The sequence below is a fragment of the Opisthocomus hoazin genome, chromosome 1, assembly GCF_030867145.1.
Source record: "Opisthocomus hoazin isolate bOpiHoa1 chromosome 1, bOpiHoa1.hap1, whole genome shotgun sequence".
Classification (NCBI taxonomy): Eukaryota; Metazoa; Chordata; class Aves; order Opisthocomiformes; family Opisthocomidae; genus Opisthocomus; species Opisthocomus hoazin.
In genome coordinates, this window is record NC_134414.1 from 70,393,347 (window position 1) to 70,417,166 (window position 23,820).

The 23,820-nt window shown below is 39.5% G+C and overlaps 1 protein-coding gene across 3 annotated transcripts in view; it reads right to left on the bottom strand.

Annotated features, from left to right (window-relative positions):
- ANKRD10 (ankyrin repeat domain 10) overlaps positions 1-22,667 on the bottom strand; it is a 38,271-nt gene extending 15,604 nt beyond the window's left edge. For all 3 annotated transcript variants that reach the window (XM_075424844.1, XM_075424836.1, XM_075424827.1), the window contains exons 1-3: positions 22,360-22,667; positions 16,231-16,383; positions 7,861-7,952 (exon numbers count right to left, since the gene is read on the bottom strand). In XM_075424844.1, coding sequence (XP_075280959.1) covers positions 7,861-7,952; positions 16,231-16,383; positions 22,360-22,560 — 446 coding nt within the window. In that variant the 5' untranslated portion in view covers positions 22,561-22,667. The remainder of the gene's footprint in view (positions 1-7,860; positions 7,953-16,230; positions 16,384-22,359) is intronic.
- Between the last annotated feature and the right edge of the window lie 1,153 nt (positions 22,668-23,820).

Below are 23,820 nucleotides of genomic sequence, written 5' to 3' on the forward strand. Positions count from 1 at the left end.
CCTATATAAACATCAGTATACTAGTCTGAAATTTCTAAAGCAAAATGATTTTAAGATACAAAACTTTAAGTGTTTTAACCCTTTGGTGTCCAAATACAAAAGTTGTTAAATAGTTTCAAACATGTTTTTTTCAGATACTAAGAGAAAAATATTCGTAACTAAACAGACGTGTGTCACTGCTGGGGACAGCTATAACAATTCATGCTAGAATTACATACTGGGCATCTACAAAAGTACGAGTTGGTGCCAAGTTTTTATTTCACAACAAAACATGTGGCAGCTGAAATTATTTTAGACTTTTAAAAACAATGGTAGAGTTTCTCAGAACATCCTCCAAAATCGTAACAAGATGGAACACTGGAAAGAAGGAAGCTCTGCTTTGTGAAGCTATTTTTTTCACATCAAAATCCAGGTGCACTACAAATTATGCAGCTATAATCAGCTCCTAGATACTTCAACTCACAACTGAGCAAATGCTGGCAGAAGACAGAATTCAATAACCATGGTAGGCAATGTTAGAATCACCACAAGCATCACCATCAGGCGGTGATTTATTGCTGTATCTGTATTCCAATTTATATGCTTTAAGACAGACCTCAAACAATGGACTTCCATTTTCAATGTCTTGTAAAAATGATTCACATTTCCACGCAAAATTTTGCCTAAACAACACAGCTCACCTATCTTTGCCTGGTATCATCAATTGAGAATATTTTTAAATTCATATCCAATTACGTAAGAAGTTATTCCTAAACACAACTCACAAAAGGAAGGTATGCAAGACTTATGGTAACACTTAACAGTCTGACTGCAATGCAGCATAACAGAAAAGACCTTCCCTATTAAAATGAAAATAAGTATTTCCTAGATTGTTAGCAAAAATGAATTCCAGGTAAGCATCTTTTCAGTACTTGCTGCCACTTTGAAGTCCAAAGACAATACAACAGTTACTTAGCCAGCCAACTTTATGAAAATGAGAACTATCACTGCTGCTGCTATCATGTTTCTAGAAATAGACCAGGAATTGCAGACAAAGTTGCTTACAATGAGGAAAGCTTTATGGAAGGCTATTAAGGAAAGGTTCAGTGCAAACTCTGACTTGAAGAGATAAACAGCCTCGCAATACAGATTCTGCCAAGACGCCTCTAGTAGCAAGTAAAATCATTACTCCTCCTCAACATAGCAACTGATAACTAGTAACAGCCTAGAATTTAAGAAATTCAGAAAGCAAGCTTCTCTCAAATGTGCCTAAAATGGAAGAAAGTTCAAAACATTTAGTACAAAAAGCATGGATATAGTAAGAGCATGGGGATAAAACTAAAGAAAAGAGGTAAATTAATTTTGAAGTATTTTTGTGCCAAAAGAAAAAATCAAGAATGAAAGGAATAAAGGTGTTAGATGGATTCGTTATTTTCCCATAATCGGCGTGGAGAGACAGACTATCAAACTACACAATTTTTTTTTTTGGTGACAAAAGTAACTTGGTGCTGTTATTCAGGCAGACAGAAGATCTTTCAGATTAAGAAACCACTGAAGTGCATAAAACCACTTAAAATGAGCTTCACAAAAGAGTTTTTTAAACTTAGATTTTTCTCCATTTAAAAGAAAATATGTCTACCATGGATGAGGAACACCAAACAGAAAACAAAGAAGGAAACAAAAGAGTAACCTTTTCCCTAAGTCATAGGGAAAGCTCTTCCAGGATCTGTTAAGCCTCCATGCAATGAGATGCATCTTGTAACCTGTTGCACCTGATGTATTAGAAAACTTTCCTGACCAACTTGAACATGTTCTGGGCCACACCACAGCTGCCTAATGTTTTTTGTCCAGGTTCAAAGGTAGTAGTTGAACTATGATCAAATTTACCACTAAGACAATAACTAGAATAGCCAACAAAATCCAAATCAACACAGCAGAAGTTAGAGCAAACAGGTTGCAATTAACAATTCTATCATCACATATCCGTCAAAAAGTATCAGCAGATCAACCACAGCACCCATACAGATCACCACCACCACCAATGTCCAGACTAACCATCAGAACTAATCAGACTATAGTATTTGGGAATATACTACACCGTTGTTTCTACCGCTGTATCTAACTTGTACTCTGGCGAAGTTCCACTTCGTGACACTTCGGTTTCTCCATCTGATCACATCCAGGTTTCTGTTGCCAGCAATAGCTCCTCTTACAGAAAAAATTGCCTATCTAAAGGGAAACTGCACAGTGAACATTAGCACAGTATCACACGGGAAGGCAGATCGTGCTCAACAAAAAAATCCTAACATTCATGTCTGAAATCTGAGCTATTGTCACTTGGAAGTGCTGGTAACACTTCAGTGTTCTTTACCCAGCTCTTTTGGACTGAAGAAAAGCCAAGAAACCAGTGCTATAAATCAAAAGGCTCGTCACTAACGAATAAGCTCCCCTATCAAGCTGACCCGTATCCTGTGAACTTCCCTTACGTTCCAGAAAGGTGACAAAATCTCATTGCTTTAATGAAGGATTTAAACTTCATTCATAAAAAAACACAACCTCTCACATTCTTCTCTATTTCTGAACTGATGTCAGTAGCTACTGTTGTTATTCCATCCCCACTAAGAATAACCCACTCTCAAACTAAACAGGAACTCACTAGTTAACAGTTTGCCTCAGCTTCCTGCAATTATTCAGAACAGTTGTAACCAAAAACTACCCTTTTCATCCTGGTTTACTATAAGACTGTGCCTCTCTCTTCCACTTTTTATCAGTTCTCAGCACATGTATGTTCTGCTTCAGTATTTCCAAATCTTTCCTTGAGACTAAATCCAAATTACTTCAGGGTCACAACCTCCCACAAGCCACATTAAGTTCTTCGACAAGGATGGCAATCAAGCGTGAAACCAAACATGGAAGAAACTAGCAAGCTTTACTTCTAATTATTATTGCAAGAGAATTAAGAGTTTCACTACTGAAATGTACAAACTACTTTGACTTTGCCTTTCCTTAAGAATTTACATAAGGTCAGAAGGGAAGAATGAATTCCAACACCCATAGCCTCCATACTGCAGAACGGTCACTGCAAGAATACTATAGTGGTGGCCCTTAAAATGCTTGTTATATACAATGAAAGAACAGCCAGGTTATTTCCTCAACTATACTCCACTGTCTGATGAGGCAACAACAGTAGTTAATCCAGCAGTTTAACTGCTATCTGGAGAGCAGGCAATCGGGTTTGCAAAAAGAATCATGTACAAAGTGGTCTGAGGTTGAAAAGTACCAAACAGATTATATAAATATTAATATACTAATTAACAGGTAAGAACCACTCTGCTGAAAAAGCACCTAAATCCTATTCCTGAACAAATACATCAGTAAAAACCTGAAGCATTATTCTCAAGATGCGGTTAATGACCATAAGGAAGTAGGATGTTGATTCTTGTACACTGAATCAATGTAACAGTACAGTTTCTAAAGTAAAAAGATGACACAGTGATGACACTTCACAAATACGTTAACACCAGAAATGGACTGCAGTTCAGTATTGGAAGTTTGGTAGTTAAGTTAGCTAGGCAAGAAAAACAAGCATATGTTAAAAACCTACAAGCATCTGCTAAGACTTTAAGAAATCAGGAAGAAATCCAGGAACTAATGGAGGAAGTCTCTGAACCCCGAGACCCTTCAAGAGAGCAGCCCACGGAAGTTTCCCCTCCAGACTGCAGAGGAACCGAGGGTTTATGTGACAAAGGAATGGCAGATTTCTGTGTTATCATCATGAAATTTACACATCACTCTTCTTTGTCTCTTCACTAAAGGGGACTGAACTTCAGAAAGTCAAGAAGTCTCAAAAGTATAAATGAGAAAACCAAAGCTGAGATATCACAGGAGTGGTCATAACTAAAATCTGAAACAGACTTCAAACAGAAATGTATTATAAGAATTTCACAAAGGGCTAATCCAGCAGCACTAAAAAAAATATATCACATTGGACAGATGATTCTGTTATGGAGGATGGAGAGCAGTGATGAAGAAGGAAAAAAAAAAGACATGATGGTTTGTTTTTGGTGTTTGTTTTTTTTAAAACACCACAATGCAGTTTGTTTCTTTGCAAAGAAGAATTAAAATTAAGCCACTGGCAAAGAAAGAGAATAAAGTTATTGCTGAAAAACTGAATACCAGAGACAGGACATTTCTAGCATTACAGGAGGAGTGAATTTACACATTCAAATGAATGCAAGACAGCTTTAATGAGAAAGTGGCTGAAGTGTCTGCCTAAACTAGATCAACATCACGGTATCAATCTGTCATCTGGTAGAAACAGATGTACCGGTAGATTTATCCCAGCATGTCACTTATTCTCCCCAAACCTGGAGACCAGAGTATAAGAAATCAGAAAGGGAAGTATCTCTTTGGGGTCTTGTAGTATCCCATCATAGCAGAGAAACTAATTTTTCCCCAAACCTTGAGATTTCTGGCAGGCAAATGAAAAGCTCTCCTATGCTACTACTCAAGCATCTTGACCAACAAAACTCTGAAGCAAGCAAGTACTTATCTTTAACTGCATGGATGCATACCAAGCCACACTGTGCCCCGCAAGTTACACCTCTCTATCCCAGGACAACACAGTGTTTGAAAAATCTCTCCTACCTCTAAATCAAGTCAATGCACAACTGCTGAAGTGATAGTTGCAGAAGAGTTTTTATTCAGGAATAAGTGGACACAAGACAAATGAACTGTATGAAAACAGACACGAAATGGAGGGAGTTCAAATCTGTAGAATTAACAGCTGCATCTGCTTATTAGTTTTTAATTCAACACTTCTCTGTGTTTGTAGCTAAATTTTGTATTTACACATACGCTGTGATGCAATCTATGTAACTATATTAACACCCAGCATTTAAAAAAAATAGTGTAAAAGAGCAAAACAAAACATGGCACCAAGAAGGCTTTTCCTCCATAAAGAGCTATGGACACTTATTTCTCACCATGATAAATAATACACAATTAACCATACATAAATCGCATAATTATGCTTTGTAGTGAAAATCCAGCAGTTATCATGGATACTTTAAAAAGTACTATCCACATTAAAAAGTCAGTTACACAGCAAACCTTTTCACTCATATGAGGACATTGTGACCACCTGCTTCCCCCTCTTCAAGGGTCCATGAATACCATAGTTAGTGGAGCAACCATTTTTATGGCTGTAGGACATACTGTGCACAGAATATGCTTCAGCTAAAATGAGAAGGTAAATACCACAAAAAAAATCAAAATATTTTCACTAGGGTACAATTAATATTTTTTAATATTATTAAAAATTTACACAGGAATAGAGACCCAAATTCTCTCTCATCAATTAGGAAAACAATGCAGCAACTTCATGAAATGTAGAAACTGCAACACACTGTATTTCTCTGTAAAAGCAATACACTAACAAGCCTGAAATAAACTGGAACAATTCAAATGAGGCCATTTTATTCAAACTAGAATTCTTACTTTTGTCCTTACTGGACTAATGTCAATATTCTTTGGCTTCCAATATAACCAAAGGAGTGAATAAAGTAGAAATACATTAAACACTGATAAAGATTACACTAGTCCAAGTTACTTCATTTTAACAGCAGTATTTCAATAATCACTCATTAATAAAAAATACATTTCTTGCAATATTACACTACTGATTACTAGCGTTCGTGTAATAATCTTAACATCCCTGATGTACTTTCTATAAAAAAATAGTGATGGTGCAATACTTGCTGTACACGATAAATACAAGGTATAAGCAGTATATTTGACTATTTGCAGTCAAGGGATATTCTCTGCATCTTCACATAACCAGATTTTGATACCATAACTATATGAAGAAATAAAGAAAAAATTGGATTAGAAGATATAATCCCCATAAAAAAGGCCATATTCACCATCAGTACAGATCAGCACTTTAGCTCTAGTTAGTGCTTAGCTCTGTATTTAATAAAAGTCTTGCCTTGGTCCTAATATAGTCAATTATCACTTCAGTTAATATATACAAATTGGAAGTCAAATATATGTATAAAATCCATCCCATTTTCTTCTAACTGAAGCCATAAAATAAAGGAGTCAAAATTTTCAGGGCATCTACATTTTCAAGATGTTAGAAAAAACAGGAAATCAACGTAACCATTAGCAATATGGGGCCAGTTTTCAAATCCATATAACCCAAAATGAATCAACATCAAAAGCATGTAGTGGGATTTGGCCTAATTTAGCATCCTGAGCCTGGAAACTAGACTCTACGGAAAAAAATCCTCACACCCATCAGTCAACAGCTAGCTCTCTCAGGTAACAGGGCCAAGTCCTGATCCTCTGAAAGACTACACATGGGTTGCTCCACCAGCCTATTACATTTGCATCCCTGATTTTATAATTTCCTGGATGGGATCTGATATTTAATTACCTACAGAACTTGTAACAAATCTATCCTACTGAGAAACAGATTGAATTCAAAGTTAGAAAACTGAGAACTCAAGTTATTTCTGTTCACTAAAACTGCTATAAACCTATGCTACTTCTGCTGCAAATAGCTTTGGTCAAAGGCAGATACCACTCTTACAGAAGTGTTTTGGCTATGGCTTGCAAATACGATGTTTAAAAAGCAGAATTTTATTTCTGTTAAAGTTGCAGCCACATCTCCAACCTCAGCTACTTATTTTTAAAGTCCTATGCATGTCATACGTCTTCTTTATACCAGACTCCTAACTCATTCACTTCACACTGTTTATGCAGTTCTACAACTTCCCTTTTGATTGGACACTTTGTAAAAATCACAATTACATACTAATTGATGATGATAATTAAGGTTTGCTCAATTCCACAGTAAATTTAAATCCAAGTTTATCTTAAGATATCTGAAAGCAAGTGCAAAATGGGAATTTATAAATTTAAAGACTGATTTCGTGAACTTGTCAATAACTGACCAAGACAACTGCATAAGTTCTTTCAGTGTCATTTTTCTACAAAACAATCTCTTCACATAAAGCAACTTGTTCATTACTATTAACTTAAAAGGTACTGTATTTCCTGAATACTCCTATGATACCATTGAAAGAGTTAAATTTTATGGCAGATTTATCAGAGCAGCATTACAAAAACAGTAAGATGGAAACCAAAGGGTAAAACAAGAAGTTAACTACATGATTCTTATTTCACTTACAACTTAAAAGTTTCATATTGCAGGTTAAAATACAGTAACTAGTTACCATTTAAGATAATAAGGCTAGTTCTAATTAAAACAAATTGCTAATGTATTTACGTTATTATAAGCCATAGAGCTTATACTCAACATTTCTAGGTGAAAACTGCATCCATTTTGTCCATGCTGTAAGTTGCAAAAGTTTGTGAGATTTTCTGAATGTTTTTGCAGTACATAAACCTTTAAAGAAAAAAGTTAACAGGGCAAATACACAACATACTAACAAACAGTATTAAACTAACTGCGAAGAGTGTGTGAGATGCTATTTTGCACATAATGTTGCTTTTGCATTGTTTTCTAGATTTATTCACCAGTGTGAGGTGTAAATTTGTTGTAAAAAAATAACTGCACATTAGATAAAGTGTGCAATTTGGGGTCATCTGACAGAAGCGTGACAAATATTTTAAACTTATCAGATACAAATGCAATACTAATGTAGCACACTGGTATCACTTAAGCAAAATGAACTTCATTACTAGACATGCAAAACATCTTGGGCTTCATTACAGTTGAACATGTCTAGCTGTCTTTTAATCAGGTGTCTGCTGTTTTGACTTCTCTTTCTGACATTAGTATCTATGTTTACTAGTCTAAGTTAGTTAGCTAAACACACAACAAGCAACAACAAAAAAAAATACCTCACTTACTCTATTTGCGCACCATGAGCCACAAGGGCACTTATGGAATCCATACTACCAGACCGTGCTGCTTTATGAATAGGAGTTTCACCAACATAATCCTGTAAAGACAAACTACATTTTGTCAAGCATAATCTTTCTAAAAATTAAAATCTTTTTTACATTACTCACTTTAATTAAGAAAGCAGATACATAAAAGCAGCATTTATTAGCTAGCAAATGTATCACATAACTTACTGTTACTTTAAAGTTTGCAGTAGACTGTCACGTGTATCACATTACTTAGCAAGAAATAATGCTAAGGGCATCTAACTCACAAGATAAGCCTTATACAGTAACTAGGCAATCAGCAGAGTCATATTCAGCAAAACTTGTTAAAAAACCCCACAGCGTGTACTACCATAACAAGTTACTCCAAGACCTTTGTTTCCTAGCACTTTCGTTTCCCAGTATGTTGGACTAAGCAAGCCATCTCGAACTCAGAAGCAGCATGGCTAAGTTTGTGGAACTATACTGCTTTCCGATCTTGCCGACACACTTAGGCAGTGCTGCACTGCACCATAAATACTCACCAGGTGAGGAGTATGCATGCACAACTACTGTCATGCAATATGCCCAGAGTTCACAGGTCTGGCCAGATCTCTCGAGACACACACACTGACTCTTCTCCTACACACTTTTCTACCTCTGTCCGTTTACATTCCATTGTTAACCAGTATTATGTGCAAACATACTGGGAGTAGTGTATTGCATTTCAGGCAACTCCTCTCTACAAACTATATTCACAGGTAACAGGGAGAATCTAAAGCAACTTTACAAATGCAACTGGCAAGCAGCAGCTAAATTCCATGCATCACGATCAACAGGCTGCAGATGAAATTCAGTACTTGCAATTAACGATCAATATTAAGAGCCACTGAGAAGAATCTGCAATGAAATATGGCCTTGAAGTAGCAAGTAAATGCTCAGTTACTGGTTTGTTACGTGTTTTAATTATCAACGCATAACAAGGTGGGTTTTTTTTTTCTTCCTTTCTTCCCCATGCTCTTTCTTTCTCTCAAAATTGACAGACTTCACTTATCTGCTCCACTGATATTAAATATGTTCTAACAGTATGTGCCTCATTTTTGCTCCCCCATTCATTTTATTAAAATATGAGCACTAGCTATTAAAGTAACGCAGCACCTTTATTGACTCGTCCATCTTCATACACAACAGTGTTCACACCTAACTTACAGTACTGGTTATGTTTTAGCTCTATTTGAAATGTGAATATATTCAAAATCTGATCATACTACCATCTTAACAGACAGGTGAAAAGCATTTAAATTTGTCTGCCAAGCTTCTGAGAAATTAAATCACATCTTTCAGACCATGTAAATATAACTAAGATTAATTTTGGATTATGTGCTATACACTCTCAATTTTCTACTTGCCAGTTTTATTTCATGGTAAAATATTTTTATAACATGTTACAAATTCACTGAGGGTAAGCCAGTTTACCAGTGCTTAAGACATATATTCAGCCAAACAGTGAACCACCTAGCATGCCCAGCAGGGAACAATAAGTGTACCAAAGTTTACCTTCTTGTAAACTAACAGAAATTGCTGAGGCTGACACAAAGCTTGAAGATAGAAAAGAGCAGAAAGCTCCTTGTAGTGATTAGAAAACAGCTGTACAGCCCCTCTTCCAAAATGGCTGTCTGCAGCTGATGAACAGAAGACTACTTTCCAATGAAGTTTATATAATTTCTCCTTTTTATAACTTTTCTTGAAGTTACGGGAAGACAGAGGTGTTTAACAGACAACACAATTTCATTAACTATCATACATGGAAATTCGTTTGGCACTAATTTATCCAGGAAGATTTTCTTCTTAGTATAATACATTTTCGCATCGTGGGAGCTGCCTTCTATTCATCATTTTGTTATTGTTTCCTCCCCCCCACCCCGCCTTTTGTTAAATAGGTAAAAGTGCAGAAAAAGAAGAGATCTGCCTCTTTTCTTCAGCATTAGTATGTAGAGTCCCAACCCTAACTTAAAAGATAATCATTCAATACAAAGTTCAGTTCAGGGAAAGCTAGCTCAACAAGCCATGCATATGATGAAGATGACAAAAATCTTTACTATCCTCATAAACCTAGCATGCTGCCCACAGTAAGATCTAGGGAACTGAATTATGAAGTATTGCTGTGGGGCAACTCTAGAAGGATGAAAAGACGACCTTTGCAAAACGACTTCTCACCACTGCACTACAGAATAAGCTAAGCTTATAGCAGCTAACAATCCTGTCACCAATAACCAGAAAAAGGTTAGTATCTCAGAAGAGAATGCCTTGAGAAGGGCTTCTTTGAATCACTGGCCTGGAAAAGCGCATCTCATCTCTAATGCCAAGGGACTGAGAAAGTACTTAGACAATGACTGAATACATGTATTTAGATTTTTATAGCATTCATTTTAATTACGGCACCTAAATTTCACTCATCACTAATGTTATCTTCTTTTAAAGATCTTCTATGGGACCAAATCTATTTGCACTGAAATAGTTTCCTAGCTCTGCAAAGAAGTTGTTCTCTCTGGGTTCTGAGCTAGACTGAAAGGAAAAAAAAATATCTCCCATTGAAAAACAGCTTTAAAAGGTTACTTAATTTTCAACACATCCAAAATCATGCATACAGGGGAAAATAAAGTACTCCAGAATTGTTCTGAGGCTCACATTTTGACTCAGACAACTGGAATAGATGGCACCAAACAGAAAAAGCAATACAACTGAGGTTTTTCCAAGAAGCTTCTGAGAGCAGTTCAGGCTCTAGATTGCTAGCATATTTTCATGCTTAAGACACCTCTTCCCCATCTCTTTTTGGCTATATGGAACAAACCAAGTTATTTTATATTGAGGGGCTCTGCAAGTTCCTAATTATCCTTGATAATACCTTATAATCCTTGTAATTGTCCACAGTTCCCATAGATGCTTCAGTTTGATATAACCCCTTCTGTAATAATATTCCAGGAAGGGAAACATGAATAACTTGTACTGGTCTTTCATATCTAGAGCAGAACTTTTTGGGGTCCCATTTACCCTTCTGATGTAACACTGCACCAACAGCCAAAACTTGATCTCACAATCTAGAAGTCATATTGTAAATAAATGAGCAGAAAGACCAATTATATTTTGTTAATTTAGCATTCAAGATAACACAAGTTTGTTTGCTTTGTGGAGACTAAGTATTTTGTGTACAATGCCGCTGAAGAGATGACAAAAAGAGTCACAAGGCATCACAGACACATTTGTTCTTTGCCACTCACTGCTACTGTCAAACATCTTACTCCTTTCCCTTGGAGGAGCATAACTATCCTTTTGCAAAGGCAAGCAGAGTCTTCTCTAGTTCGGGGTCATGACCAGATTACCTTCGACTTCTACTTCATTTTACTGATCGAGTATCTAGTTTCCTTTCTTACTCTCTCTTTATTTATGTGGCTGAAGGGTCTTTTGCTTTTTTGGCTTAGATTTTCTCAGTAAATCTATCTCAGCTTGATTAATCAGTTTGCATTTCCTCACTATGCTGCTTAACCCAAAAAGCCATTCCCTCTAGGGGATAAATAATCTTCTCAAACTCTCTACTTATCCCCAACCCTCTTTTAGGTGTGGTTATTTTTTTCAGTTCAGCCTAAAGCCTTTTTTTTTTTTCTCTCCTCTATTTTCCCTCGTTCTGTCTTTGAGATCAAAACTTATGTCGGCTCTAGGATCTTCCATTTGAACCTAGAAAAAATTTCCCATTTTGTTCTCCAAGTTCCAAATCCCTGGATATGATTCAATTAATTTCACTCACTGGTACCTTTACAGCCCTTTCATTACAATAATAAAAAAGGAAAAAAGTTACTTACCTGTAATTATTTATCATTAAAACAAACAGCCCCCGTGCACATTTACACTGAAATCTTTCAACTATGTGTACTGAATTTGGCTGGGATATGGTTAATTTTCTTCGTAATAGCTGGTATGGTGCTACGTTTCAGATTTGTAACCAAAGCAGCGTTGATAATACAGCAGTGGTTTACCTACAAGTGGGCTGGAGGCGCACAAGAAGTTAGGAGGGGACACAGCTGGGACTGCTGATCCAAACTGACCAGACCAATGCCCCACACCATACTGCATCACACTGCGGGGGCAGGGGAGGTAGAATTTGCCAGGGCTGTTGTTGCTCAGGGACTGGCTGGGCATCACTTTTATCACCATTTCATTTTTCTTGGATTTGTTTTTCCGTGTCTCCTTTTCTACTTTAATATTAAACTGTCGTTATCTCAAGCCATGAGTTTTCTCAATTCCCCTTGCTGATTCTCTCCCTTAACCCACTGCAGGGGGAATAAGCAAGCGGCTGTGCAGTGCTTAGGTGCCTACTGGGCTTAAACTACACTACTACACAAGCACTTGTAAAACAGTTCTAGTATAGATACCTAAGACACAGAAGCACTAGTGTAAACCAACTCCATTCCTTAATTCAGCTGACTGAATTTCAAGTTCTATCAGCTGATCACAAATCCCAGAAGCTGTTAAGATTCCTTAGACCCACCACCCTACCCCTTCTGAAGCCAAGAATTAGAAGCTGGAGAATATATAGCATTTTTCCCTCATTCTTTGTTAAAAACGCTTTGAATTCATAATGGTTTCTCCTTGTGAATTTTGAGTGTAGATGAGAACTGATGGAATATTTTCATCCGGATTTAGTCCAAACTGTTGCTTAAAATACAAAACTAACATACCAAAGCAATGAGTGTTTTTTTCCTCCCCACCAAGGATATCAGTGTGTTTACAGTTCTTGCTAGCATGGCTAGTCTAACCCTTCTAAATGTATCTGCTATCACTGCCACATGATGGTAACCGGCTGGATAAAAATTAAGTTAGCATCACCTGTAAGGACATACTACTTCTTAACCCTTGTCTTTGAGACAGGCCACATAAAACTGGTTTTTTTGGCCAATCAACACAGGCAACATACAACAGAAATGTGTGCTAGGCTGAGGCTAGAGGAAAAATACATTTAAATGAAGTAACAGGCCTTTTAATCAAAAAGTACTCATGATTATCTGATGTTAATGTGTACAACAGCACAGAATCAATCTGTGTTGTGGGAAGGATAAAAAAAGAAAAAAAAATCTCATGGAAAGTAGCAATATAATTGCTTTGCACTGTTACAGTGAACTGAAGCAGGCAGGTAGCCAAGTGCAGGTCTTGAGTCACATTATTAAGAACTATTAACAGGCACTGCCCACTCAAGAGAAAAAAAAAAACCAGGAAGACCTCCTCCTGAGTCCACTGCTGGGTAGGAACAGGCAGGTCATTGCTTGGCACTTCACCTTTGTCCTGTGACTTTTTACAGTGATCCTGGGGGGGGAAGAACTGCCCACTGATCATAAAGCGAGACAGATGGTTCTAGCCAGCGGGCTGGGCATCACAAGATATACTCACAGAACTTGTTTGGGGAGCAAGGTACAGTTGGGACAAACGGTTTTCAGCATTTGTCCTTCATTGCTGCTGCCCAAGAAGTGTCCTGGGCAACTGTCACCAGCACTGAGATACGCATTTTCAAGTTTTCCTAAACTTCAGGGCAGGCAGCATGGGCTAGAATATAATACCTCAGGGCAGATATGAGAAAGCATGCATGCAAATTCTACTGAGTACCGGAGGTTTACGTTAAGACTGAGAGACTGTAGTGGATTCCTTTTCAGAAGCTATCCTTTTCTTTTTCCAGAGATGATGGGTTAGTCTGTAGCCAATGACCAGGAGTCAGTTTGGAAGGAAAGTTTTACTAGTTTAAATATCAAGCATTCCCAGATCTTTCTCAGCATGTGTTTTGTATCCAGTGTCCATGGAACACTTGTCCTCACACAAGCATTAGCCAATGACTATGTCTGTCTGAAGTACAGCATCAGTCAGCGAGCTGGAAGGAATAAACAAAATACACATCAGGAAATAGTGCTCCAAAAGCTCACAAGTGTGGGTGGAAGCCCTAAACAATCACCTTAAAGTGCTTGGAAGTTAAATAAGGAACCAGGATTATTTATTAAGCAGTTCAAATCAAACAAGAATAGTAGAATTTGACTGCAATTCAATAAACAGCTGGCAGGAACTGGGAAGAGCAAAGCATGCACTATGCTTTACATAGCTGTGTATGAAACATTCCAAATATCCATGGGATGAGTTTGCTGCTGTAGGTATCACCAAGGTACACCGTCTAGCTTTCAGCACTCCTGCATGTGAAACCACTGTGATTGACCAGCTGCATCCTAACAAGCAACCTAAGAGACTTTATTTCTACTACCATTTTAATTAAACAGAGCTATCTTCTTCTATCAAGCCAAATCTAAAATACCTCTTCTTGTACAATCAGCTACTATTTTGCAGGGGCAAAGAAAAAAGTTATTGTATTCAAATGTAACTTGAGCCTACCATTAACAACATACAAGTCTTCCACTATCAACTCTCAGTACTATCTACATTAGTGTCCTTTGCCTGCCAATACCTAAATCTGCCCTTAGAAGTCTACAAGATACTACCATCGCTATCTCATTTGAAAACTTGAGACCCACAGTACTCATCCTCTCATGGAGGCCCACAGATACATTATTAGAATTTGCTCTGGTGAGATGCCATCAATATAAAGACTCCTGAGTCACTGGCTAGTCTTGGTGACTTCTTTAAGCTGGAACGAGTTTCCTGTCTACTTTTAACGGCTCATCTTACTGCCTTCTGCTTTCCTTTACTGTCATCTGCACATTGCCCTCAGCCCATGGAGACAGCTCTCTGCACTCTTCTCCTCTTCTTTCGGTGGCTAGCTGCTACTTTCTTCTTTGCTATAACCTGACTCACTAGATGTGATTTTTTTTTTTTTCCCCCCATCATGTTCCAGGACAGCAAGCTTGTTCTTCAACTCCATTTCAACCTCACTGGTCAGTTCTTCTCTTTATCCTCATAGCTGGAAACTTTCATTCTTCTCATTCATTCATTTTCATTCATTCTTCTCTTCTCATTTAGCAGATATTTGTACATCTTTATTCTGTGCATGCCATGTTTCCTCTCTAATCACCGTTTCTTTACATTCTTACCTGGTCTCCAGATGCATTTAAAGTTCTTGTATTATGTCTTCTGAAGATTCTACCACTACGCAGCAATAACTTACTGCATAAGTTACTTTTGTCAGGTATCAAGAAGAAGATGCGATCTATAGCCTCTGCATCCAGTCACCTTCATTGTTTCTACAATTCTCCTGGTGTCTCACAGCTGTTCTCAATGCACCAGCCTTCTTTTCTGAAAACTCAACACAAACTTCCCCATTTCTTATTTTTGCATAGCTTAAAAAAAAAAGAACCAAACTCTAGAAATGCAAGTGTTTAAGTTCTTCAGCAGACTTAGCTTAACTCTATTGCATATGAAACACAGTCTGGCAATTAAGTATTTTAAAAAAGTATGATGCAAGATTTAACAGGCCAGACATTTTATAGATGTTGTGCTACACTACAGCTTTTTGTAAATGCACATGCTGTAGTATTAATAACTCTAACAGACTATTGTAAATAATAATTTTGAGTACTGTTATAAAGGCACACATTATGTATACCCAGCACATACAATAGATCCATTTAGTACTGCAAACATTTTCTTCAAAAATGATAGTTTTAAGCACTTGATTCTGTTACTGTACCAGAGTACAACAGTCCATTACAGAATTTTGCTGCATTAATGCACTCTCTGCTACTAAATAAATAATTATCCACACTCACATGAAAAGTAATGAAAAATGGTTTAAAAAAAAATCATCCATTCATTCCTTGTTAGCAAAGTACATGTTTCTAATCTATTTGTAGGAAGTCACTAGAAAAGCTGTGGAATGAATCTAAAATGCAAAAGAACATGAAACCAGATGCACCTTAAAATAAACCATGACAGACCTTACTAGTCAGATGTATGACTAAATCATGAAGTACCACAAAGGTCTCATGGTTCTGTAGGTAATGGTGAATTTTTCAGTTCTTAACATATTTAATTAAGATGTTCCTCACTAGTTTTTTTTCTTTCCCTCAAAGAGGCATTATAATATCAGAGTAGTTGCTAATGCTGCCAACACCAGAGCAGCATACCATTCTGTTCAAAAAGTAGCAAGATGTCAATTCCTAAAACAACTTTAGTGGCTTAAAGGACATTTATTAGTCCTCTCTACTCTAATGAAAAAGGCTTATAACTGATAATTATGTCATTTAACTTCAGATGATATTAAAAATAATGTATCTGTATGTGAATGTAAGGATCATACACGTAGTAAAAAGGGACCAAGATACTTCTTCCAAAACTACACGCAGACACAAAATACGTTTGATTCCATACCTGTTTGTTTATGTTGGCCCCCACTTGAATCAACCAATTCAGGCACTGTGGGTGTCCTCCAAAAGCAGCAATGTGGGCTGGTGTTTGAGCAAAACGTGTTGTACTGGCATTTACAGAAGCTCCAGCTCTTACTAATTGCATGAGGCACTCCAGCTTTAAAGACATGAGGGAATAAAACAAAAAATGTTACACGGGTGTGCTATGACAATTAGCATGTGCTGAATAAACACAGAAATTCTAGAAACACTAAACTTACTAGTGAAACTACATGGATTCGAAACAAGAGAGAATATTAACACTAGAATTTTCCCCCTTCTCCCTATATGTCCCCCTCCTTTGGCCACAGGCCATACCTGATATGTACTTAATTTTCACCCCCAAAACTGAATTCCAACATTTATTTTTGGGACGGGGGAAAGCAGGGCCTAAATACCTCAGAACTGACTACAAGAGCTATTTGGTTCACTTTTGTTAAGGAGAGAGTTCTAATCCAGCAAAGCTGCAAACATGATACTAAACAGACATTATTAGACAACATTTGCCAGAACAAGAGTGCTGTTAGGAGATATACAGATGTATTTTCAGCAGAGTTTAGAGGAAGGTAAATCAGAAAAACACAAGATTTTGGTGTTCTCCTAGAGTGACAGAAGCAGATTACTAATGAAAACTAATACTGTTAATACTACGCTAAATCTATAAAAGGAATAAATTATTTTCACCATTTTCCTGCTATTACAGCTGAAGAGCTGTTAAAAACAAAATAGTTTGCACGTTCCTGGCAATACCAAAAGAGAAGAGCTCTCTGTTTTAAAAAGTTGCAGTATTTTGTCACCCTGACATACTCTGACACTTATTTTCCCATCATACTAACCACAAGTGTCAGATATCCAGCTACTATTTTTAAATGTTCATAACATCACATCTGTAGAAGCTAAGCAAACCACAGCCACGATGAACTCAACTTTCAAAAATAGTAAAAAAATTGCTCCTTTCCTGTCACACAGTAACATTGTCTTTTTGTTGATAGGAAAAGGAACGGACTATGCTAAAATAAACAGTTTAGTCTAGGCTTGAATTTATTGTGGTTAGAAAATAAACACCACTGCACATACATGCCACAGGAAAATAAAAAAACCACCACACTGCCTCAGGGCATTGGTTGCTATAAAACAAAAATCTACTGGTCAGTCTCTCACAGTTAAGTTTAAAACGTTTGTTAGCTATATCACAGCTATGGAATAGTCTGTTTGTAAAGGAGTAATTAGAAAGCGTCAGAAAGTCAGAAGACAGGCTGATTACAGATAGAAGCATAAACACCACATGTGTCGTCTCTCTCTTTTAACCTGTGAATTCCTTATCTTCATGAATTACATCCACAAAAGTACCAACCACTGTAGGGAAGTATTTTATATTAGTTTTGGAAATACAACATGAACTTCTATTATTTCCTCCCCTGTACAGTTCAAACAATACATATGAACCCCACCCTTTAAGATATACAAAAGTATTTTTCTGGACTGTAATGGATGTGACACTAGACACATTTTTAAAAGCAAATAAGTACTTTTAACTCAAAAAAATTTACATCAAAAATCATGTAGGAAAATTTATAATTCTAATGTTAGACTACCCAAATACATTTTATATTTGCTAATCAGACTTTCCTTGGTGTTAGCATGCAAGCAACCCAAATATTGTTGTTAATCTTTAATAATTATTATTAATAATTACAGTGTTACAATTATTAAGCAATGTGACAGAAAAGAACTCCAGCTACACCAAGAAGTTCTTCTGTTATAACTGCAAACAACAATAAAGTTCAGCCAGTTTTCAAAACAGTAGACTTTTAACAGAATTAATTTGAAAACACTTTCAGGCAAGCATTACAACTTCAGGAAAGAATAATATTTCCTGCACAGAAACGAAGCTGAAAGAATTTCCATAATTAGACAGGTATTATAGCCTGTAAATTGAAAGGGGAAAGACATTGGAACTGGTTCAGCAGCATAATCTTGCACTGTTTAAATCTGCTTTATAAGATGGCTACACATCAAGATTATCTATATAACTTCATGTTTAAATGTTGTTTTTTCTTGTGTGACCCCCCACTCCAATCATCTCTTACAGCATTTTAACAATGAAGATAATGTTTCATCCCATTAAAAGCCAAACCATGGGTCCTCTGCATCACAGCTATCAGAAAAACCTGCTGCTTCCAGCGTTATGGAAGAATGAGTTAAATTACTTCCATGGGTAAGAAAAGTCAACGTAACAAAAAAAACATACCTCACTTGATTATTTATGCTTGAGATCGGGACACACAAGTCAGCTTTCACTAAATAACCTTTTTGAAGATATTTTCCACTGTATTGTTATACCTAAAGCAGAGGTTAAACTGATTTAACGAAGAAGACAGACAGCCCTCCACACAGGCCACAACACTGGCAAAATACCAAGGAAGAGACAGACATTTTTATCTGTACTACTTTTGTTCCAAAAAGAAACAGAATGTACTTACTACTGTTTTGCTTCCTACAATGTAAACAGTCAAATGACAAAAATAAAAGTAGAAGAGTACAAGCAAACAGATGTGGTCAGAGAAAATACACAAGTGGTTAAAAAGAAAAACGAAATTAAGGTTAGTGGAAGACAAAGTGAATTAACACCAACTTCGTTTTTTTTATGCAAGCTGTTCATTTTCTGCCTCTCTGGTAGCTTTTTAGATCGTTAACAATTTTACATTATGACCCATCTTCTCAGAAATCTACAGAATGCCAGGGTAATTTAGGGCACTATATAATTAACTCTAATTGGAATACAGCAACTCTAATGGGAATTAATTTACATCTCAGGATATGAGCACTTGTCTGCAGTCAGGGAATATCCTGAAAATGCAAACTCCACCAGATACTCAGCACAGCAAGTAAATTTGGACTTGCTGCTATCTCTAAAAGAAGGTCCATACTGTCATTAAAACTCCAGATGTTACCAACAGAAACACTAGTTGTAATATCTATGATTTTCAATTGACCTTGCTGGTATTTTATTTATTACTCCCAAGCTGTACAAGTATGTTTCAGAGTAAGCTATTAAAAAATATTGTGTTTTCATTTTCAGTCTTAAGATACTCCATTTTTATTGTTACTAGTATTAGACCAGTATTCCGCCCCCCAAGCTATCTTTCCTCTTTCACATATTCACTTCTGATGGAACTTGACTGTTGATGCTAATTCCTTACTGCAGCACATCTACAACCATGTGCAAGAAATGCAGTCCGACACAGCTTTATTCTAAAATGATTTTGCGCTGTCCTCTGACGTAATGAGGGCTTTCTTCTATGTTCAAATTGCAACAGGTAAAGAAACATGTCTACACTGCTGAAGCTCATCAACCCTAAGACCCATACTTTGTGTGCGTGCACAGGGGTGTGTACATGTACGAACTGTTCTAGATTTCACTGCTTACAAGCAGCTGTTCCACAAGGACTGATTCCGGAAGGGAACTAAATCATTTTTGTCATTTCAGCCTCCTACAGAGCTGCAATTAGGACCAATACATGTCTGGTGGACCATGCAGCTAAATGGCCCTGTATCAGAAGGACAGCCATGAAGTGTCCTGTGAACATTTAATTTCTTTCAGGAAAAAAATAAACAAGTGAAAATCCCGCAAAATCTAGAAAAAGAAGTGAAGAGGAAAACAGTCTTGTTCAGTAGCTACTAATAAGCATTTCAAAAATCTATGTTTTAAAACAACTCTGATACTTTAAGAAATAGAAAAACTGTCCATTTTGAGTTTTGATGAATCTGAACTTGGGGGAAAAAAACATAAATAAGAACACAAGACATGCGTAGGCATGTCCTCTTAGACCAGCTATTGTTTCACTGCTGGCAACCACCTAGTCTTTGGCGAAAGGTAAAAGTGGAACTATGTCACACAAACACAGTCAGTCGAGTTTGGGATCCAATTACATTACTGTAACTTTTTCAAGTGTGCTGCACAGTCTCCGGCTCACAGCAAGAAACACTACCTAACAAGACTATAAAACATGCAGATTATCTTCCATAAACTGAAATTGCCTGGACCTTGTCCCTAGGCTTTTAGGGAAGTACGTACATGCAAAGTTGTGTAAAACCCGTTGATATCCTATATTATCTCTGCAAGTCTCAATTCACTTGCCAGACTTTTTCCCCCTTGTATGGAACAACAACACGTATCGTATTTTGCTGATGCGTAAGAACGAACATTGCAAACACACAGTATCTTGCAGACTGACTTGCTCCCTTTGTTAGCTGTTTCTGCAAGAGTCTCCTCAACAGAAACCAGAACGTACACAGTCACATAATCTAGGATGGTTAGCAGAAAGCTACAGATGCTCAAAGGAAAAAAAACAAAGCAACAAACACACTTCAAAGACAAAAGCAAGACTGCCACAAGCATGTACCGAAGAGAAATTCTTATGAAACAGAAAAAGGAAACGGAAGACTGTAATGTCAAATTAGTATCTTCACATTTTCTATGAGAACACTTCATGATAAGGTTTGAGGCATTCCACTTTTTTCTGCATGTAGATTATTAGCTTATTTCTGAACAGATAAAAGGCAGCCTTCGGTTTTGGGCTTCGTGGGTTTGGGGGGGCAGCTGTTTTTTTGTATGAGGTTTGTTTTTTTTTTTTGCTTTTTTTCCAGACTGAAGGGCTACTTAGCTATGTTTCTAGAGTGTTTCTCAAACAAGCACTGCAGATAAGATTAGTTAACACACAGAAACCATCTCTTAACCTACCTTCACAAACAAGGACAACTGCCTAAGTACACTCATTTTCCATCTCCAGCACACAACCAATAAAAAACAGCAGTATAATGGAAATGGGAGGGAGAACAAGAACAAAAGCTCCTCAAAATCCAAACCCAGACAAATCAATGAGGGGAAAAAAAACCCGCACCAACCCAACCCTCTAGGCTGGAACTCTGCACAGACGGGAACACTCACTGCACAGGAACAGGAAAGGCCTACATAAAAATCAAGAAATTAAGTTACCACTCATCTTACGATTTGAAGTTAGAGAAGCAAGGCGCTTTAGAAATATTTGGGTGATCTTTTCCATTTGCCCATTTCCTAAGTAGCTGTTAAATCCCATTTTCGAGTTTGTCAGTCCAATAAAGATTATTATTATAGACACGTTTATTTTGAAAACGGTACTAGAATTCTCATGTAACATGGCTTCAAACACCGCCTGTCAGCTTCGAAAGATCATTGTATTTTTTAATACTTCAGGTTCAAAGGAATCAAGGGTAGAGGTTTCAGGAACACAGTCCAAGGAAATTCTACTTGTCACCTGAATACAAAAAGCCATATCCGCGGAATCGAGAAACATCTGTAGTGCAGCTACTTCTTACGTTTTGACCTTCTCTGCATTGCAACGATGCCAAGGCAGCCGATGCCATACTCGTATCTGCGGGCGTATAAGCCACAGGGGTTTTTTTCCCTACTGAAGGCAACAGAGCAGCGCTTTACAAGAACGAGCGCCGTCCTCGGGAACGCCCAGCGAGCCGGTAGCCATAACACGGGCACCACAACAAAACCGTCTCCGGGCGGGGAGCCTCGGGACCGCGATCAGGCTCTGCCGGCGGGGCCGGGGCCGCAGGGAAGCGCCGGAGGGGCGGCCGCCAGCGTGGCCCCCTCGGCCCGGGGGGGCCAGCCCGGGAGGAGCCCCCCCCCCCACCCCCCGCTTTGGGAAGGGCCCGGGGGCGAGACCCAGGGCCGTCTCCCTCAGCCGGCCGGCCGGGAGGGCGGCGAGAGCAAGGGCCGGGGCCGCCGGCGGGGGGAGGGGATAAGCGATTCGGGGACGGCAGGTGCCGCCAGCCCCGTGACCCACCCCGCCGACCGCGGCGACAAGAGAGGAGCCAAGCGCCGCGGCTGTCGCTGTCCTCCCCCCCCCCGCCCGCCGGATCCCCCGAGGCGAAACGAGCGGCGGGAGGCGGGGGAGCGTGAGGCGGCCCGGCAGGCGCCTCCCGGCAGAGCGCGCGCAAGGGGCAAAGATGGCGCCGCGTTGCGCGCCAGCGGGACCGGCCCCCTCCAACCCCCCCCCACTCCCGCCGCCGCCCCCGCTCCGCCGGCCGGGCCGGGCCCCACCTTGCCGAAGTGCGCGGCCCAGTGGATGGGCGTCCAGCCGTAGAAGGAATCCTCGGCCGCCAGGTCGGAGCGGGGCGAGCTCTGGAGCAGCGCGCACAAGGCGGGCAGGTCCCCGTCGCGGCAGGCGCGGTGCAGGGGGAAGCGCAGAGTCAGCAGCTCCTCGCTGGAGAAGCCCGCCTCGGGGCCAGCTCCCAGCGACATGGCGGGCAGGGCAGAGGGGAGAAGCGGCGAAGGGGGGAGGAACGGGGAGGAGGGGGAGAAGCGGGCGGGCCGGGGCGCGCTGTCCGGGCTGGAAGCGGCAGCGACTGCGGCTGCCGCTCGCTGCCCGAGCACAAAGAGAGCGGGGCGGGGCCGCGCGCGCCGCTCCGCCCCTCGCGGGCGGGGGGGCGGCCGCGGAGCAAGCGCCGAGGCGGGGCGCGGCGGGAAGCGCGCGGCCGCCGCCCCTCGCGGCCCGTCGGGTTTCCGTTGGCGTGAGGGGGCCGGTTCGGCGGCAGCGGCCTCCGGCGTGGCCCGGTCGATCCCTGCGGGCCGGCGGTGTTTTTCTGTCTCCCCGCGGAAGGTGAAGCCTCCTCGGGAGCGGGCGCGGCCGAGCCTTCGCTGGGCGCAGCGGAACCGGGCTCCCCCGAGGGCGCGCTGCTGGCTGCGGGCGCGGCGGGGTGATCCGGGCGCTGTCCCGCAGGGCTGCCTGGGCGGTAGTTAGGGGGGGCAGGGTGCTTGTGTGAAGGCGGGCAGGGAAGCAGATGGGATGGAAGCAGACCCTCAAGCCCTCTTCCAGACATCAAGTCACCCTGTTCACCTTGATCAGACCATGTGTTTCCTTCCTTGGGCCCTGACCTGATATCTGAGTGTTCGGCCGTGGTGTTTCCATGCACCGTATAAAGCTAATTTCAGCACTCGGGGATTGCTGTGGGTTTGCGCTGCACAACGGATTGCAAAGCAAAGGGTAACCTTGCCAGTGTCCGATCAAAATGGTGATGCCAGATTTTTAGTTGCGACTAAAAAACAGCCCTCAAGTAATGACTCCGCAGAGACTTTAGGAAACTTTTTGTTGGTTGCTCCTAATTTCTGTCCGAAGTATTTGATAGTGGTAAAATTAAATTGATGGTAGTGCGTTTGTATAAATCTAAGTACAGTCATCTGCCCCCAAAAACTGAAGGGTACTCCTTTTTCAGTATACACTATTAAGCAATGCAAGCCAGGAATTATGTTCTGGGGCAAAAATGGTCCAAAGCAATTTCTGTTAAAAGTACCAAGAGACCAGGCATTTTAAAAGCTTTTCTATAACATAAAGTTAAATTGATCGTGAAGGTATTGTGAAATATCTTTTAGTTAATATAGGAGTTCTGATTTCTCAGTAGGTTGTTTTTGTCTCTTATGGAAGAAAAAAAGTAACTGGGTAAAAAAAACGCGCATTCATAACTATACTTTTGGATTCGATTTTGTGCATGAGAAATGTCTATT